The 15,730-nt window shown below is 43.7% G+C and overlaps 1 protein-coding gene across 1 annotated transcript in view; it reads right to left on the reverse strand.

Annotated features, from left to right (window-relative positions):
* Nucleotides 1–11,668, reverse strand: part of LOC109884630 (son of sevenless homolog 2-like) — a 47,552-nt gene extending 35,884 nt beyond the window's left edge. The window contains 1 exon segment of the mRNA XM_031787589.1: nucleotides 10,353–11,668. Coding sequence (XP_031643449.1) covers nucleotides 10,353–10,436 — 84 coding nt within the window. The 5' untranslated portion in view covers nucleotides 10,437–11,668.
* Between the last annotated feature and the right edge of the window lie 4,062 nt (nucleotides 11,669–15,730).

Raw genomic sequence — 15,730 nt, forward strand, 5'->3', positions numbered from 1 at the left:
CATCCTTGTGAATGTGAGGATTGTAATGGCGTAGCCCCCCCCCCCCCCCATCCTTGTGATGTGAGGATTGTAATGGCGTAGCCCCCCCCCCCCATCCTTGTGATGTGAGGATTGTAATGGCGTAGCCCCCCCCCCCCATCCTTGTGATGTGAGGATTGTAATGGCGTAGCCCCCCCCCCCCATCCTTGTGATGTGAGGATTGTAATGGCGTAGCCCCCCCCCCCCCCCCATCCTTGTGATGTGAGGATTGTAATGGCGTAGCCCCCCCCCCCCCATCCTTGTGATGTGAGGATTGTAATGGCGTAGCCCCCCCCCCCCCATCCTTGTGATGTGAGGATTGTAATGGCGTAGCCCCCCCCCCCCATCCTTGTGATGTGAGGATTGTAATGGCGTAGCCCCCCCCCCCCCCCATCCTTGTGATGTGAGGATTGTAATGGCGTAGCCCCCCCCCCCCCCCCCCCATCCTTGTGATGTGAGGATTGTAATGGCGTAGCCCCCCCCCCACCCCCCATCCTTGTGATGTGAGGAGGTAATGGCAGTAGCCCCCCCCCCCCATCCTTGTGATGTGAGGATGTAATGGCGTAGCCCCCCCCCCCCATCCTTGTGATGTGAGGATTGTAATGGCGTAGCCCCCCCCCCCCCCCCCATCCTTGTGATGTGAGGATTGTAATGGCGTAGCCCCCCCCCCCCCATCCTTGTGATGTGAGGATTGTAATGGCGTAGCCCCACCCCCCCCCCCCCATCCTTGTGATGTGAGGATTGTAATGGCGTAGCCCCCCCCCCCATCCTTGTGATGTGAGGATTGTAATGGCGTAGCCCCCCCCCCCCCATCCTTGTGATGTGAGGATTGTAATGGCGTAGCCCCCCCCCCCCCCCCCATCCTTGTGATGTGAGGATTGTAATGGCGTAGCCCCCCCCCCCCCCCCCCATCCTTGTGATGTGAGGATTGTAATGGCGTAGCCCCCCCCCCCCCCCATCCTTGTGATGTGAGGATTGTAATGGCGTAGCCCCCCCCCCCATCCTTGTGATGTGAGGATTGTAATGGCGTAGATTCTGCCGGTCTGGGTGATAGTGACAGACAGGGCTCTATTAGATTCTGCCGGTCTGGGTGATAGTGACAGACAGGGCTCTATTAGATTCTGCCGGTCTGGGTGATAGTGACAGACAGGGCTCTATTAGATTCTGCCGGTCTGGGTGATAGTGACAGACAGGGCTCTATTAGATTCTGCCGGTCTGGGTGATAAAAAAAAACATTCATTAACCCATAGATCTTTAGACAATTGAATGACTTAATCTATTTAAGTTAGCAGAAATGTTTCATTGCTCCATACACTACTATAGTACCATTTCTACTTGGAATACACACAATCCTCTTGCTTACGCTCAACATTGTGCTCATCTGGTTAACCAAAGTCCAGAGAGACTAAATGGAAACTAAAAGCCAAACCTAAAATGGAACATGAAAATAGAAAAACAGCAGAAGACCAAAAAAAATAAAAAACCATCTTCGCCTCAGATTCCACACGACACCATGCATTGTTAGGATTCTGAGTCACCACACAGAGAGACAGGAAGTACGGGGGTTTCCTTTCCTAAGCCTGGCTCCATTCACAAAACCCTACTGGTCCGTTTGTTACTTTCATCAGCTAACAAGTGCTCGCTGTCCCACAGACAGGAAGAGGCGGTAGAGGGAGGAGACACATTTTAAAATCTACGGTGCATTCAGGAAACTATTCAAACCCTTTCACTTTTTCCACATTGTTACGTTACAGCCTTGTTCTAAAATATGATTAAATCATATTAAAATATATAAAATATATATATTATATATATATATTATATAATAAATATAAATTATTTTTCCCCCTCAACCTACACACACAGTACCCCATAATCACCAAGCAAATGGAGGTTTAGAAATGTTTGCAAATGTGATATTTCAGTTTTATTTTTAATACATTTCCATAAGTGTTCAGACCCTTTACTCTGTACTTTGATGAAGCACCTTTGGCAGAGATTACAGCCTTGAGTGTTCTTGGGTATGACGATACAGGCTTGGCACACCTGTATTTGGGGAGTTTCTCTGCAGATCCTCTCAAGCTCTGTCAGGTTGGATGGGGAACGTCGCTGCACAGCTATTTTCAGGTCTCTCCAGAGATGTTGGATCAGGTTCAAGCCCGGGCTCTTGCTGGGCCACTCAAGGACATTCAGAGACTTGTCCCGAAGCCACTCTTGCTTTGTCTTGGCTGTGTGCTTAAGGTCATTGCCCTGTTGGAAGGTGAACCTTCGCCCCAGTCTGAGGTCCTGAGTGCTCTGGAGCAGGTTTTCATCAAGGATCTCTCTGAGTTTTCTCCGTTCATCTTTGTCTCGATCCTGACTAGTCTCCCAGTCCCTGAATAACATCCCCACAGCATGATACTGCCACCACCATGCTTCACCGTAGGGATGGTGCCAGGTTTCCTCTAGACGTGGCGCTTGGCATTCAAGCCAGAATTCAATATCGGTGTCATCAGACCAGAGAATCTTGTTTCTCATGGTCTGAGAGTCTTTAGATGCCTTTTGGCAAACCAAGCGGGTTGTCATGTGCCTTTTTACTGACAGGTGTGTTCCTTTCCAAATCATGTCCAACTAATTTAATGTACCACAGGTGGACTCCAATAAAGTTGTAGAAACATCAAGGATGATCAATGGAAACAGGATGCACCTGAGCTCAATATCAAATCTCAATTTCAGGTCTGATACTTCTGTAACGTTTAAAAAAATTGTTTTTTATACATTTGCAAACATAAAAATATATATATATTTTTTTCACTTTGTCATTATGGAGTATTGTGTGAAGATTGATGAGGATTTAATTTTAAAAATAAATTTTAGAATAAGGCTGTAGTGTAACAAAATGTGGAAGTAGTCAGAAAGGGTCTGAATACTTTCCGAACGCACTGTGTACTATACTACCATAAAAGGCTACCATCTTTATTTACTTCTATTAGCAAGAGACATCCCTGAGTCGACAACACCTTACCACTGTGCCCATCCCTGGGTCGTCAACACCCTACCACTGTGCCCATCCCTGGGTCGTCAACACCTTACCACTGTGCCCATCCCTGGGTCATCAACACCTTACCACTGTGCCCATGTAATCTGATCCAAATGTGGGCACTTTGACCTGATCATAAAGCAACTAAGCAGAAAAGTCAAGCCCCTAAAACAGAGCTATAAAATGTCAGGGAGATTACATTGAAATGACGTTGAACCGACATGGAATTTACTTTGAATTGACATCTGTGTCCAGTTGGGTGGCTTTATTGAGGTGAAAAATTTGACAGAAAATAAAATAGAAACTGGAGTAGCTATATAGTGTAATAGTAATGGTAATGTATAGTCAGTTCAGTTGTCAAAATCAAATCAAATGTTATGTCACATGCGCCAAATACAACAAGGGTAGACCTTACAGTGAAATGCTTACCTTGAAGCCCTTAACTTCACTAGGGTAGGGGGCAGCAATCTGAATTTTGGATGAAAAGCGTGCCCAAATTAAACTGCCTGCTACTCAGGCCCAGAAGATAGGATATGCATATAATTAGTAGATTTGGATAGAAAACACTAAAGTTTCCAAAACTGTTAAAATAGTGTCTGTGTTTTACTGTGACTAGGTGCTGACCTAACATAATCGCATGGTGTGCTTTCTCAGTAAAGCCTTTTTGAAATTCGACACTGTGGCTGGATTTACAACAAGTGTATCTTTAAAATGGTGTCAAATTTATTATTCGACCATGCTGGTCATTTATGAACATTTGAACATCTTGGCCATGTTCTGTTATAATCTCCACCCGGCACAGCCAGAAGAGGACTGGCCACCCCACATAGCCTGGTTCCTCTCTAGGTTTCTTCCTAGGTTTTGGCCTTTCTAGGGAGTTTTTCCTAGCCACCGTGCTTCTACACCTGCATTGCTTGCTGTTTGGAGTTTTAGGCTGGGTTTCTGTACAGCACTTTGTGATATCAGCTTATGTAAGAAGGGCTATATAAATACATTTGATTTGATTTGATTTTAAAACACATCGATGTTTGAGGAATATTAATTATGGGATTTCTGTTGTTTTGAATTTGACGCCCTGCAGTTTCACTGGCTGTTGACGAGGTGAGACGCTACCGTCCCACATAGCATACAGTAGTAGTGGTAGTAGCAGCGGATGTGGTAGAGGTAGTAGCAGTAGTAGAGTAGCGGTAGCATCAGTAGTAGTAGCAGCGGTAGAAGTAGTAGCAGAGCTAGCATCAGTAGTAGTAGCATCAGTAGCAGTAGCAGCGGCAGCAGTAGTAGTCGTAGCAGCAGAGGTAGCATCAGTAGTGGTAGCAGCATTAGTCGTAGTAGCAGAGGTAGCATCAGCAGTAGCGGCAGCATCAGTAGTAGTGGTAGTAGCAGCAGAGGTAGCATCAGTAGTAGAGGTAGCATCAGTAGTGGTAGCAGCAGTAGTCGTAGTAGCAGAGGTAGCATCAGCAGTAGCGGCAGCATCAGTAGTAGTGGTAGTAGCAGCAGAGGTAGCATCAGTAGTAGAGGCAGCATCAGTAGTAGTAGCAGCAGTAGTCGTAGTAGCAGAGGTAGCATCAGCAGTAGCGGCAGCATCAGTAGTAGTGGTAGTAGCAGCAGAGGTAGCATCAATAGTAGAGGCAGCATCAGTAGTAGTAGCAGCAGAGGTAGCATCAGTAGTAGCGGCAGCATCAGTAGTAGTGGTAGTAGCAGCAGAGGTAGCATCAATAGTAGAGGCAGCATCAGTAGTAGTAGCAGCAGAGCTAGCATCAGTAGCAGCGACAGCAGTAGTAGTCGTAGCAGCAGAGGTAGCATCAGTAGTAGTGGCAGCAGTAGTTGTAGTAGCAGAGGTAGCATCAGCAGTAGCGGCAGCATCAGTAGCAGCAGAGGTAGCATCAGTAGTAGTAGCAGCAGTAGCAGAGGCAGCATCAGCAGTAGTGAAAGTAGTAGTAATAGTGGCAGTAGTAGCATGGTTAGCAGTAGTGAAAGTAGTAGTAGTAGCACTAGCAGTACTAGCAGTAGCACTAGCAGTACCACTAGCAGTGCTGTTAATTGCTTCACGACTGACATTTTCACCGGCGATATCAGCCCCATGAGCATGCAGAGTTCGACAGCACAGTGGGTCGTCGAGGACTCCGTACTGAGGAAAGCCAAATGTCATGCTCAACAATGTGCTGGTTGTCGTACCGCTGCTGCTATTTCAATGGCATTTGAGAACATGTTTAAGTCGCTCCATTCGAACAACTGACTGGAGAAATAAGCTTATCAACTGTGTCTGCAGCAGACGTGATACCCTCTGACATGGCATTGAAACTAGAGGTCGACCGATTAATCGGAATGGCCGATTAATTAGGGCCGATTTCAAGTTTTCATAACAATCGGAAATCTGTATTTTTGGACACCGATTTTGCCTATTTTTTATACCTTTATTTAATCTTTATTTAACTAGGCAAGTCAGTTAAGAACATTCTTATTTACAATGACGGCCTAGGAACGGTGGGTTAACTGCCTCTTTCAGAACGACAGATTTTCACCTTGTCAGCTCAGGGGATCCAATCTTACAGTTAACTATTCCAATGCAATAACGACCTGCCTCTCTCTCGTTGCACTCCACAAGGAGACTGCCTGTTATGAGAATGCAGTAAGCCAAGGTAAGTTAATAGCTTGCATTAAACTTATCTTATACAAAAAACAATCAATCATAATCACTAGTTAACTACACATGGTTGATGATATTATTAGATATTATCTAGCGTGTCCTGCGTTGCATATAATCTGACTAAGCATACAAGTATCTAAGTATCTGACTGAGCGGTGGTAGGCAGAAGCAGGTGTGTAAACATTCATTCAAACAGCACGTGCGTTTCGTGCGTTTTGCCAGCAGCTCTTCGTTGTGCGTCAAGCATTGCGCTGTTTATGACTCCAAGCCTATCAACTTCCGAGATGAGGCTGGTGTAACCGAAGTGAAATGGCTGGCTAGTTAGCGCGCGCTAATAGCGTTTCATACGTCACTCGCTCTGAGCCTGTGGTTGTTTCCCTTGCTCTGCATGGGTAACGCAACTTCGATGGTGGCTGTTGTCGTTGTTGCTGGTTGCTGGTTCGAGCCCAGGTAGGAGCGAGGAGAGGGAAGGAAGCTATACTGTTACACTGGCAATACTAAAGTGCCTATAAGAACATCCAATAGTCAAAGGTTAATGAAATACAAATGGTAGAGAGGGAAATAGTCCTATAATAACTAAACTAAAACTTCTTACCTGGGAATATTGAAGACTCACCACCACCAGCTTTCATATGTTCTCATGTTCTGAGCAAGGAACTGAAACGTTAGCTTTCTTACATAGCACATATTGCACTTTTACTTTCTTCTCCAACACTTTGTTTTTGCATTATTTAAACCAAATTGAACATGTTTCATTATTCATTTGAGGCTAAATTGAATTTATTGATGTATTATAATAAGTTAAAATAAGTCTTCATTCAGTATTGTTGTAATTGTCATTATTACAAAAAATAAATAAATAAATAAATAATAATATATATATATTTTTAAATTATAAATCAACCGATTAATCGGTATCGGCTTTTTTGGTCCTCCAATAATCGGTATCGGCGTTGAAAAATCATAATCGGTCGACCTCTAATTGAAACACCCGCTCATCAAAACGAAAAGGAAGAGGAAGAGAGGCCACGGACAGACAGGACAACATGGAAACGGACAGTGACAGTGCGCACCGAGGAAGAGAGGCCACGGACAGACAGGACAACATGGAAACGGACAGTGACAGTGCGCACCGAGGAAGAGAGGCCACGGACAGACAGGACAACATGGAAACGGACACAGTGACAGTGCGCACCGAGGAAGAGGCCACGGACAGACAGGACAACATGGAAACGGACACAGTGACAGTGCCCACCGAGGAAGAGGCCACGGACAGACAGGACAACATGGAAACGGACACAGTGACAGTGCCCACCGAGGAAGAGGCCACGGACAGACAGAGCTGAAACTTGACAGCTTGACATATATGATGAAATTCGTAAAATGCCAACATGCCGACATACGTAAATGCCAACAAAATAACTTTTTGGTCCGTGTGGTGTGTGTGTGTGTAACCTTAACTAGGCAAGTCAGTTGAGATTATTTACAATGACGGCCTACCCCTGACGACGCTGGCCCAATTGTATGCCGCCCTATGGGACTCCCAAACACGGTCGGATTCGATACAGACTGGATTCGAACCAGGGACTGTAGTGACGCCTCTTGCACTGAGATGCAGTGCCTTAGACTGCTGCGTCTGTGTGTGGGTAACTATATAACTGTACTAGAATGCTTAAAAAGGCCGCTAAAATGTTAAATATCAGTTACCGTTTTTTTGGGCAAGGAAAATATTGAATATCGGTATCAGCCAAAAATGTCATATCGAAGCATCACTAAGCCCTACTGTTGACCAATCACAGATGCCCTACTGTTGACCAATCACAGATGCCCTACTGTTGACCAATCACAGATGCCCTACTGTTGACCAATCACAGATGCCCTACTGTTGACCAATCACAGATGCCCTACTGTTGACCAATCACAGATGCCCTACTGTTGACCAATCACAGATGCCCTACTGTTGACCAATCACAGATGCCCTACTGTTGACCAATCACAGATGCCCTACTGTTGACCAATCACAGATGTAGGGGTATAGACTTCAGCTAGGAATATTGGCTTGCCTCAAGAAAAAAAATGTGTGCACGAACAGCCGAAAAAACCCTTGTCGAAGACCAAAACATTGTCATAATATATGAACCAACTGTTTCCAACAGGAAGCATGCAGGTGCCTTAAAACGATTTCATCTTCCTGCCCAGTCAGTGAAGCCCCTCAGGACAGCTGTTAAAGATAGAGCGTGAGTCACAGTTAGGAGAGGTTTGTTATGGTTTTGACTTTGTCAGTCAGTCTCCCTCTCTCTCTCTGTGTGTGTGTGTGTGTGACAGGCCGTATTCCACGCAGGAGAAGTGAAACAAACACCAAAACTTCACCCACCACATATCTTCACCTGGGAGGGTCCTGTTCATTAGGGCATGCAACAGAAATCGCTTCTTTTAAACATTTTGCAACCAATAAGAGCTTTTTTTGTAGTCTTTTCCTGTTTTGAGTTCATTTTTCTTCTGTTTGGTGTCTTAACAAACACCAGCCAGATTCACACCCTCCCCAGGATCATTCACACACAGCTTTGTGGAAAAAGGATGGTGCAGTTGTATTGGCTCATTTCCTTGTCGAACGTATCAGCTTTTCAATCAGAAGCAGTTGGTTAACCAATTGGATGATTAGCATCGACAGCAACCGTTACAAAACCATTACAGGAATCTAACGTGCGCTGCTGACAAGGACAAAGCGGTACCACTTCAGTCTAGACATGGCCCTGATGTGACTTGTGTTTTGAGTCACTTCTGATTTGAGAGGGACATGAGCCTCTATACATGGTCAGATATGTAGCTGTGACAGGCACACACAGACAGGCAGGCAGGCAGGCAGACACAGACAGGCAGGCAGGCAGACACAGACAGGCAGGCAGGCAGGCAGGCAGGCACACACATACAGACAAGTACTAGAAGGGTGTACCTAATAAATTGTCAAGTGAGATCTACGTTTAAAACCCGACAGAGCATGTGGTTTAGTCAGCCGGTATACAAGTCTGTATAGGTCACAGGTTCAAACGAGAGAGAAACCAGCTCAACCCAGTGACAGACAGAGACCTGGGAACAGAGACCGAAAAGAAGTGCGAGTGATATCGTGAAAGAGATGCATCGGCCACAGGGATACAGACAGCACACGTCCTCTTGGCTAAAAATGTTTGCCTCGTAAGCTTCAATTGGCTTTGTGAATATCAAGTTGTCTATTTAGAGAAGGGGAAACCCACTACTCTACTCCGCGACAGCTGCAGCTCGGTCAGGACCAGGGCTCTCCAACCCTGTTCCTGGAGAGATACCCTCCTGTAGGTTTAAACCAGGGCTCTCCAACCCTGTTCCTGGAGAGATACCCTCCTGTAGGTTTAAACCAGGGCTCTCCAACCATGTTCCTGGAGAGACACCCTCCTGTAGGTTTAAACCAGGGCTCTCCAACCCTGTTCCTGGAGAGATACCCTCCTGTAGGTTTAAACCAGGGCTCTCCAACCCTGTTCCTGGAGAGATACCCTCCTGTAGGTGTACGCCAACCCTAATATAGCACACCTGATTAATAAGCTGAACCAGGTTAGTTACACCTGGGGTTGGAACGAAAACCTATAGGCGTGGAGAGTCCTGCCATGGACTAAAATATGATGAAGACATGAATAAAAATGGCCGCCAAAATATTAAGTGTACTGACAGTTTGGCTGTGTCTTATTGGATTGGAATTGGGGGGGGTTTGAACTAGGCTAAACCTGAAAGTGCATCGGCTGCTTTGGCTTGATCTCTACAGTGGACCTGGTTGGTTACTACTGTAGGAGGTTTGGCAAACCAATAGCCTAGTCACATCAGTGATTAAACTGTCATGTCAATCGCTAAGCAATGTGTTGACAGTACTATGCTGCTAGTCACATAGAGAGATACTACCTCAAAACAAGACAGTGGAAAGAATCAATGAGCCAAACCTTTGACTTCAGAAACACAGACAAAAAAAACTTGGCCTGGTGCTGCTTTTGCCAAGTAATGCATATTGTAGCTAATGCATATTGTTATGGGCTAAGAGATAGATATATGGTTTGTGACAACATTTTCCACAAGGCAAATGCGTGGTAGTAACAGTGTCAAGGAGCCATCCCTCATTTCTGTTTGGCTCTGATCTCAACTAGGGCTAGAGGTCAATGACGCTCTCTCGTTTTCACTTTTAGGCATCTGTATTGAGGGCGATGTGTTCCAAAACAAGAGAGGAAAACATGATCTTGTTGATAACAAGGGAGTACCAATATCAGGGCTAGGTTCATTACGTTTACCTTTAAAACAAACGGAAGCAAACAGAGCAAACGAAACGGGGAGGAACTACCCTAACTTGCTCAATAGAACCTCTCGTTTTCGTTAAATATTTTTCCGTTTGGAGTAAACGGTTTGTTGCAAAAAGTTTTACAACAGAATAGGAGTAATGAACACACCGGATTCTGCCTGCAACATGTTGACGCTCTGACTCTGAGCCAAGTTGCAAGTTGTATATTGTTGGCCTGCAGTATATTTCACAGTGTGCATTTTGGGAGCATAAATCAAAATAAAGATAAGTCAGTAGCTACTCCATCACCTCGCCAATTAACAACACAGTTTGAGATGTGTTAATAGTTCAAGTTGATTAAGAAAAAGTAGTTTTACCTTTCGCAACGCTTGCACGAAGAGGCCTCGCCATTTGTGACTGTTCTCGTCACTTGAAAAGTCGTATATTTGCTGCGGCTGCATGGCTCCTTACGTTGCCGTGATCAGGACCGTCTGCATCGGCCCCGGCTTGTCCTGGTGGGGTCGGTCAGTCCAGGCACGGTGGAAAAGTCCGCTAGCTAGCTACACCATACACCTAGTCGAGTAAGGTAATGTTAACTATTTAGAAATTAAAAACAAACAAAAAAATGTGTATATATATATATTACCGTTAGCTAACGTTATTGGTAAGTTAACACAGTTAAGTGAAAAGCCTACAGGCTAACATTAGTTAGCTAGAAAGTGGTTGTCAGATTTGACACAAGAAAAAAAGTGTTACTGTAGTTCGCTAACTGGCTAGCAACTCCAACCGTTAAATGGTCTCATTTACTAGCCAGGATGCTAGCCGATTAGCTACCGTTAGCTAGCTCTATGCTCTCTGAGCTAGCTGATTAACTACCGTTAGCTAGCTCGAGTTAGTTAAAACAAGCTATTTAAAAAAACAAGTTCGTCAGCTAGCTACGCCAACTGGCTATCTGAGCTAGCTGATCAGCTACCGTTAGCTAGCTCGAGCGCTATTTAAAAAACAAGTTCGTCAGCTAGCTACGCTAACTGGCTAGCTCTATGCTATCTGAGCTAGCTAGCTACCAAAAATAAACATATAGCTAGCCAGCTAGCTACATATTTCAGTTAGATGTCATGACTAAACGTATAGCTAGTATGACTATTGTAACTTTAAAAAAAGTTTGATAGCTATTATTACGGTAGCTAGAGACTGACAACACATCTGTATGTGAAAAGCTGCCTCTATCATGGCCTTGGTGGTGCACTTCGAGTTGCGTTGTGGCACAAGACTCTTCATTCAATTCCAAAGATGAGAGACTTCTTGTTAGTTTATAACCCGTCATTTTTCACGCGTTGGTTATTCTCGCAGACGCAGAACAATCCCACTTGAATAGTCCGATGCATGTTTAGCCAGTGTCCAGCGACACAAGAAGCGCTTGTTGATGTGTGGTAATCGTTGAATCTCGGCCCTTCACTTGGCGTCCTGCGTAGACAGTTAGTGCGTTTGCGTAAAAGCACAGGGAGGTATCGCCTCTTTTGTCCAGTGAAAGTGTGGGACCACAAGTTTGCACCTCATCTTAGGGGGCTTCGATCAAAAGAAATAGGATACCTAGGTTATTCAAGTCAAATTTACAGTTTGAATAGCTTATAAAAAATCAATTACTGGCTCAGATTTTTTGCATTCCTAAATCACTCGGCAACCAAATCTACATTTGTTCCATTTCATTGGGAACATATTCAAAATGTATACTTCTTCGATGGGGTTTAACAGCGGTTGTCATCGAATGTTAATGGTGCATTATCGCCACCAGTTGGACAGGGTATAGAATAAAAAAATACATTGCGGGAAACGGCATCATTCAAAATTCAACACATCAGCTAACAAAACCAATTCCACTGCTTCAATCACCGTCCATTCCAAAATACATCTGTACACAGGCTCGGGGGCTTGTGATGGCGGAACATTCACTTGATATGATTTCTTGTAATCACGAAGACCCCCCAAAACGTTCATCTGTGTTCATAATGATTGCATTCATCTTATCCCCTCGATCACACCGACAGTGTTTTTGCATTTAGGTACACCAGAAGTACTTTCATTTACGCTGCGTTTGCCTTGCAGCGTTGCGTCGCAGAGTATTCTATGTGGTGCGCTGGGTTGGGTAGGTTACTTTCTAAATGTAATCGGTTACCGGTCCAAAATTGTAATGAGTAAAGTAACCTTTGGATTACCCCAGACTCAGTAACGTAATCTGATTACATTCATTTACTTTTAGGTTACTTTCACTTTAAGAGGCATTAGAAGAAGACAAACATGTCCAATTGAATGACATCTAATTGCAGGATAAATTAATGTTGAAGTTTACATAGCTGGTCATATGTGGATGTTCATTTTTACTTTATGGGTTGGTTATGTAGGCTTCTTCTAACCCATCGCTTTCTACTACATATAATAATACGATTAAATCATAACTTTACATTAAAAACATAAGTAGGCGGTAGTGTAGCCTAGTGGTTAGAGTGTAGAGGCGGCAGGGTAGCCTAGTGGTTAGAGTGTAGAGGCGGTAGTGTAGCCTAGTGGTTAGAGCGTTGGACTAGTAACCGTAAAGGTTGCAAGTTCAAATCCACAAGCTGACAAGGTACAAATCTGTCGTTCTGCCCTTGAACAAGGCAGTTAACCCACTGTTCCTAGGTCGTCATTGAAAATAAGAATTTGTTCTTAACTGACTTGCCTAGTTAAATAAAGGTAAAATAAAAATACCAGAATTCAAGTAATTCCAATAAATGTCATACCCCTTGATCTTCAAGAATTATTATGGAAGTACAGATTAGCCAAATTGTTTTGCCTGAGCATAACTCTAAAACTCAAATCAAATCACATTTTATTGGTCAGATACACATGGTTAACAGATGTTAATCTGAGTGTAGCGAAATGCTTCTGGTAATATCTAATAAGTAATCTAACAAATTCACTACCTTATGTACACAAACAATGTAAGGAGATGGAATAAGAATATGTACATATTAAATATATGGATGCGCAATGGCCGTGCAGCATCAAGATGCAATAGATGGTATAAAATACAGTAGATACAGTTGAAGTCAGAAGTTCACATACGCTTAGTTTGGAGTCATTAAAACTAGTTTTTCAACCACTCCACAAATGTCTTATTAACAAACTATAGTTTTGGCAAGTCGGTTAGGAAATCTACTTTTTCCAACAATTGTTTACAAACAGATTATTTCACTTATAATTCACTGTATGACAATTCCAGTGGGTCACAAGTTTACAAACACTAAGTTGACTGTGCCCTTAAACAGCTTGGAAAATCTCAGAAAATGATGTCATGCTTCTGAAGCTTCTGATAGGCTAATTCACATAATTTGTTTTAAATTCACATAATTTGTTGGTGTCTGTCTGTAGAGACAGACACCATTACATATTACTGTACATGTTAAAGTAACAAAGCCTACCATACTCTACGGCGCCAGGGACTCAAATCCTGCAGTGCCAGACGTGTCCCCCTGCTTAAGACAGTACATGTGCAGGCCCGTCTGAAGTTTGCTAGAGAGCATTTGGATGATCCAGAAGAAGATTGGGAGAATGTCATATGGTCAGATGAAACCAAAATATAACTTTTTGGTAAAAACTCAACTCGTCGTGTTTGGAGGACAAAGAATGCTGAGTTGCATCCAAAGAACACCATACCTACTGTGAAGCATGGGGGTGGAAACATCATGCTTTGGGGCTGTTTTTCTGCAAAGGGACCAGGACGACTGATCCGTGTAAAGGAAAGAATGAATGGGGCCATGTATCGTGAGATTTCGAGTGAAAACCTCCTTACATCAGCAAGGGCATTGAAGATGAAACGTGGCTGGGTCTTTCAGCATGACAATGATCCCAAACACACCGCCCGGGCAACGAAGGAGTGGCTTCGTAAGAAGCATTTCAAGGTTCTGGAGTGGCCCAGCCAGTCTCCAGATCTCAACCCCATAGAAAATCTTTGGAGGGAGTTGAAAGTCCGTGTTGCCCAGCAACAGTGTGTGAAAACCTTGTGAAGACTTACAGAAAACGTTTGACATCTGTCATTGCCAACAAAGGGTATATAACAAAGTATTGAGATACACTTTTGTTATTGACCAAATACTTATTTTCCACCGTAATTTGCAAATAAATTCATTAAAAATCCTACAATGTGATTTTCTGGATTTTTTTTCTCATTTTGTCTGTCATAGTTGAAGTGTACCTATGATGAAAATGACAGGCCTATCTCATCTTTTTAAGTGGGAGAACTTGCACAATTGGTGGCTGACTAAATACTTTTTTGCCCCACTGTATATATAATTTATAAATCCAAAAATGGATGTAGCAACTACAGATTGAAAAAAAATTTATGTAGCAATTGTGCTAGTTTGAGCATGTGTCCATTAGGCCTATGGATTTATTTATTTATTATTGATCAACATGAATTAGATTGAGCAATAAAAAGCCCCACTTTTATTCTATAGGCTGGGATCCACACTATGCAGCTGTTATTCTATAGGCTGGGATCCACACTATGCAGCTGTTATTCCATAGGCTGGGATCCTCACTATGCAGCTGTTATTCTATAGGCTGGGATCCACACTATACAGCTGTTATTCTATAGGCTGGGATCCACACTATGCAGCTGTTATTCTATAGGCTGGGATCCACACTATGCAGCTGTTATTCCATAGGCTGGGATCCACACTATGCAGCTGTTATTCCATAGGCTGGGATCCACACTATACAGCTGTTATTCTATAGGCTGGGATCCACACTATGCAGCTGTTATTCCATAGGCTGGGATCCACACCATGCAGCTGTTATTCCATAGGCTGGGATCCACACCATGCAGCTGTTATTCCATAGGCTGGGATCCACACCATGTAGCTGTTATTCCATTGGCTGGGATCCACACTATGCAGCTGTTATTCTATAGGCTGGGATCCACACCATGCAGCTGTTATTCTATAGGCTGGGATCCACACTATGCAGCTGTTATTCCATAGGCTGGGATCCACACTATGCAGCTGTTATTCTATAGGCTGGGATCCACACTATACAGCTGTTATTCCATAGGCTGGGATCCACACTATGCAGCTGTTATTCTATAGGCTGGGATCCACACTATACAGCTGTTATTCCATAGGCTGGGATCCACACTATGCAGCTGTTGCAAGAGCACATCTTTCACTGGCTGTCCACTGGTTTAAAAAACAATGATTGATAGGCAGCTTAAACTTCTTGAATTCAATCATTCAAATACACATTTAGATTTGTGAACAGCCATCCACAACCACAACCCGCGCAAATAGCTAAATGAGAGAGCACCAGTGTGATTCACATCAATGTGCTATGGAGATATCAATCATAAGTGATATCCGTATCGTTGTAGACTACACCTCCAAGCATTTATTCAAATTGGATAATCTTTGGATGCCGACAGCAGTCACACCATTGGAAGACATAGATTGGACTGTAGCCTACAAAAGCAAATTCCTGCTATTTTCCCGCGATCCATCAAACACATTTGGCGTGTCATCACAGGGGTCTCTGACATCATAGTGGTCTCTGACATCATAGTGGTCTCTGACATCACAGTGGTCTCTGATTTGTGGTCGAACTCGCTCAGGTGGAACAAACTTGTGCCTTCTTTTCAATGCTGATTTGAATGTCATTAAGAAAACAGAGACGTATCAAATATATTTTTTTCGCAAACATCCTTTCTGAATTTCAAAGTAATCATCTA

The sequence above is a fragment of the Oncorhynchus kisutch genome, linkage group LG14 (genome assembly GCF_002021735.2).
Source record: "Oncorhynchus kisutch isolate 150728-3 linkage group LG14, Okis_V2, whole genome shotgun sequence".
In the NCBI taxonomy this organism is placed as follows: domain Eukaryota; kingdom Metazoa; phylum Chordata; class Actinopteri; order Salmoniformes; family Salmonidae; genus Oncorhynchus; species Oncorhynchus kisutch.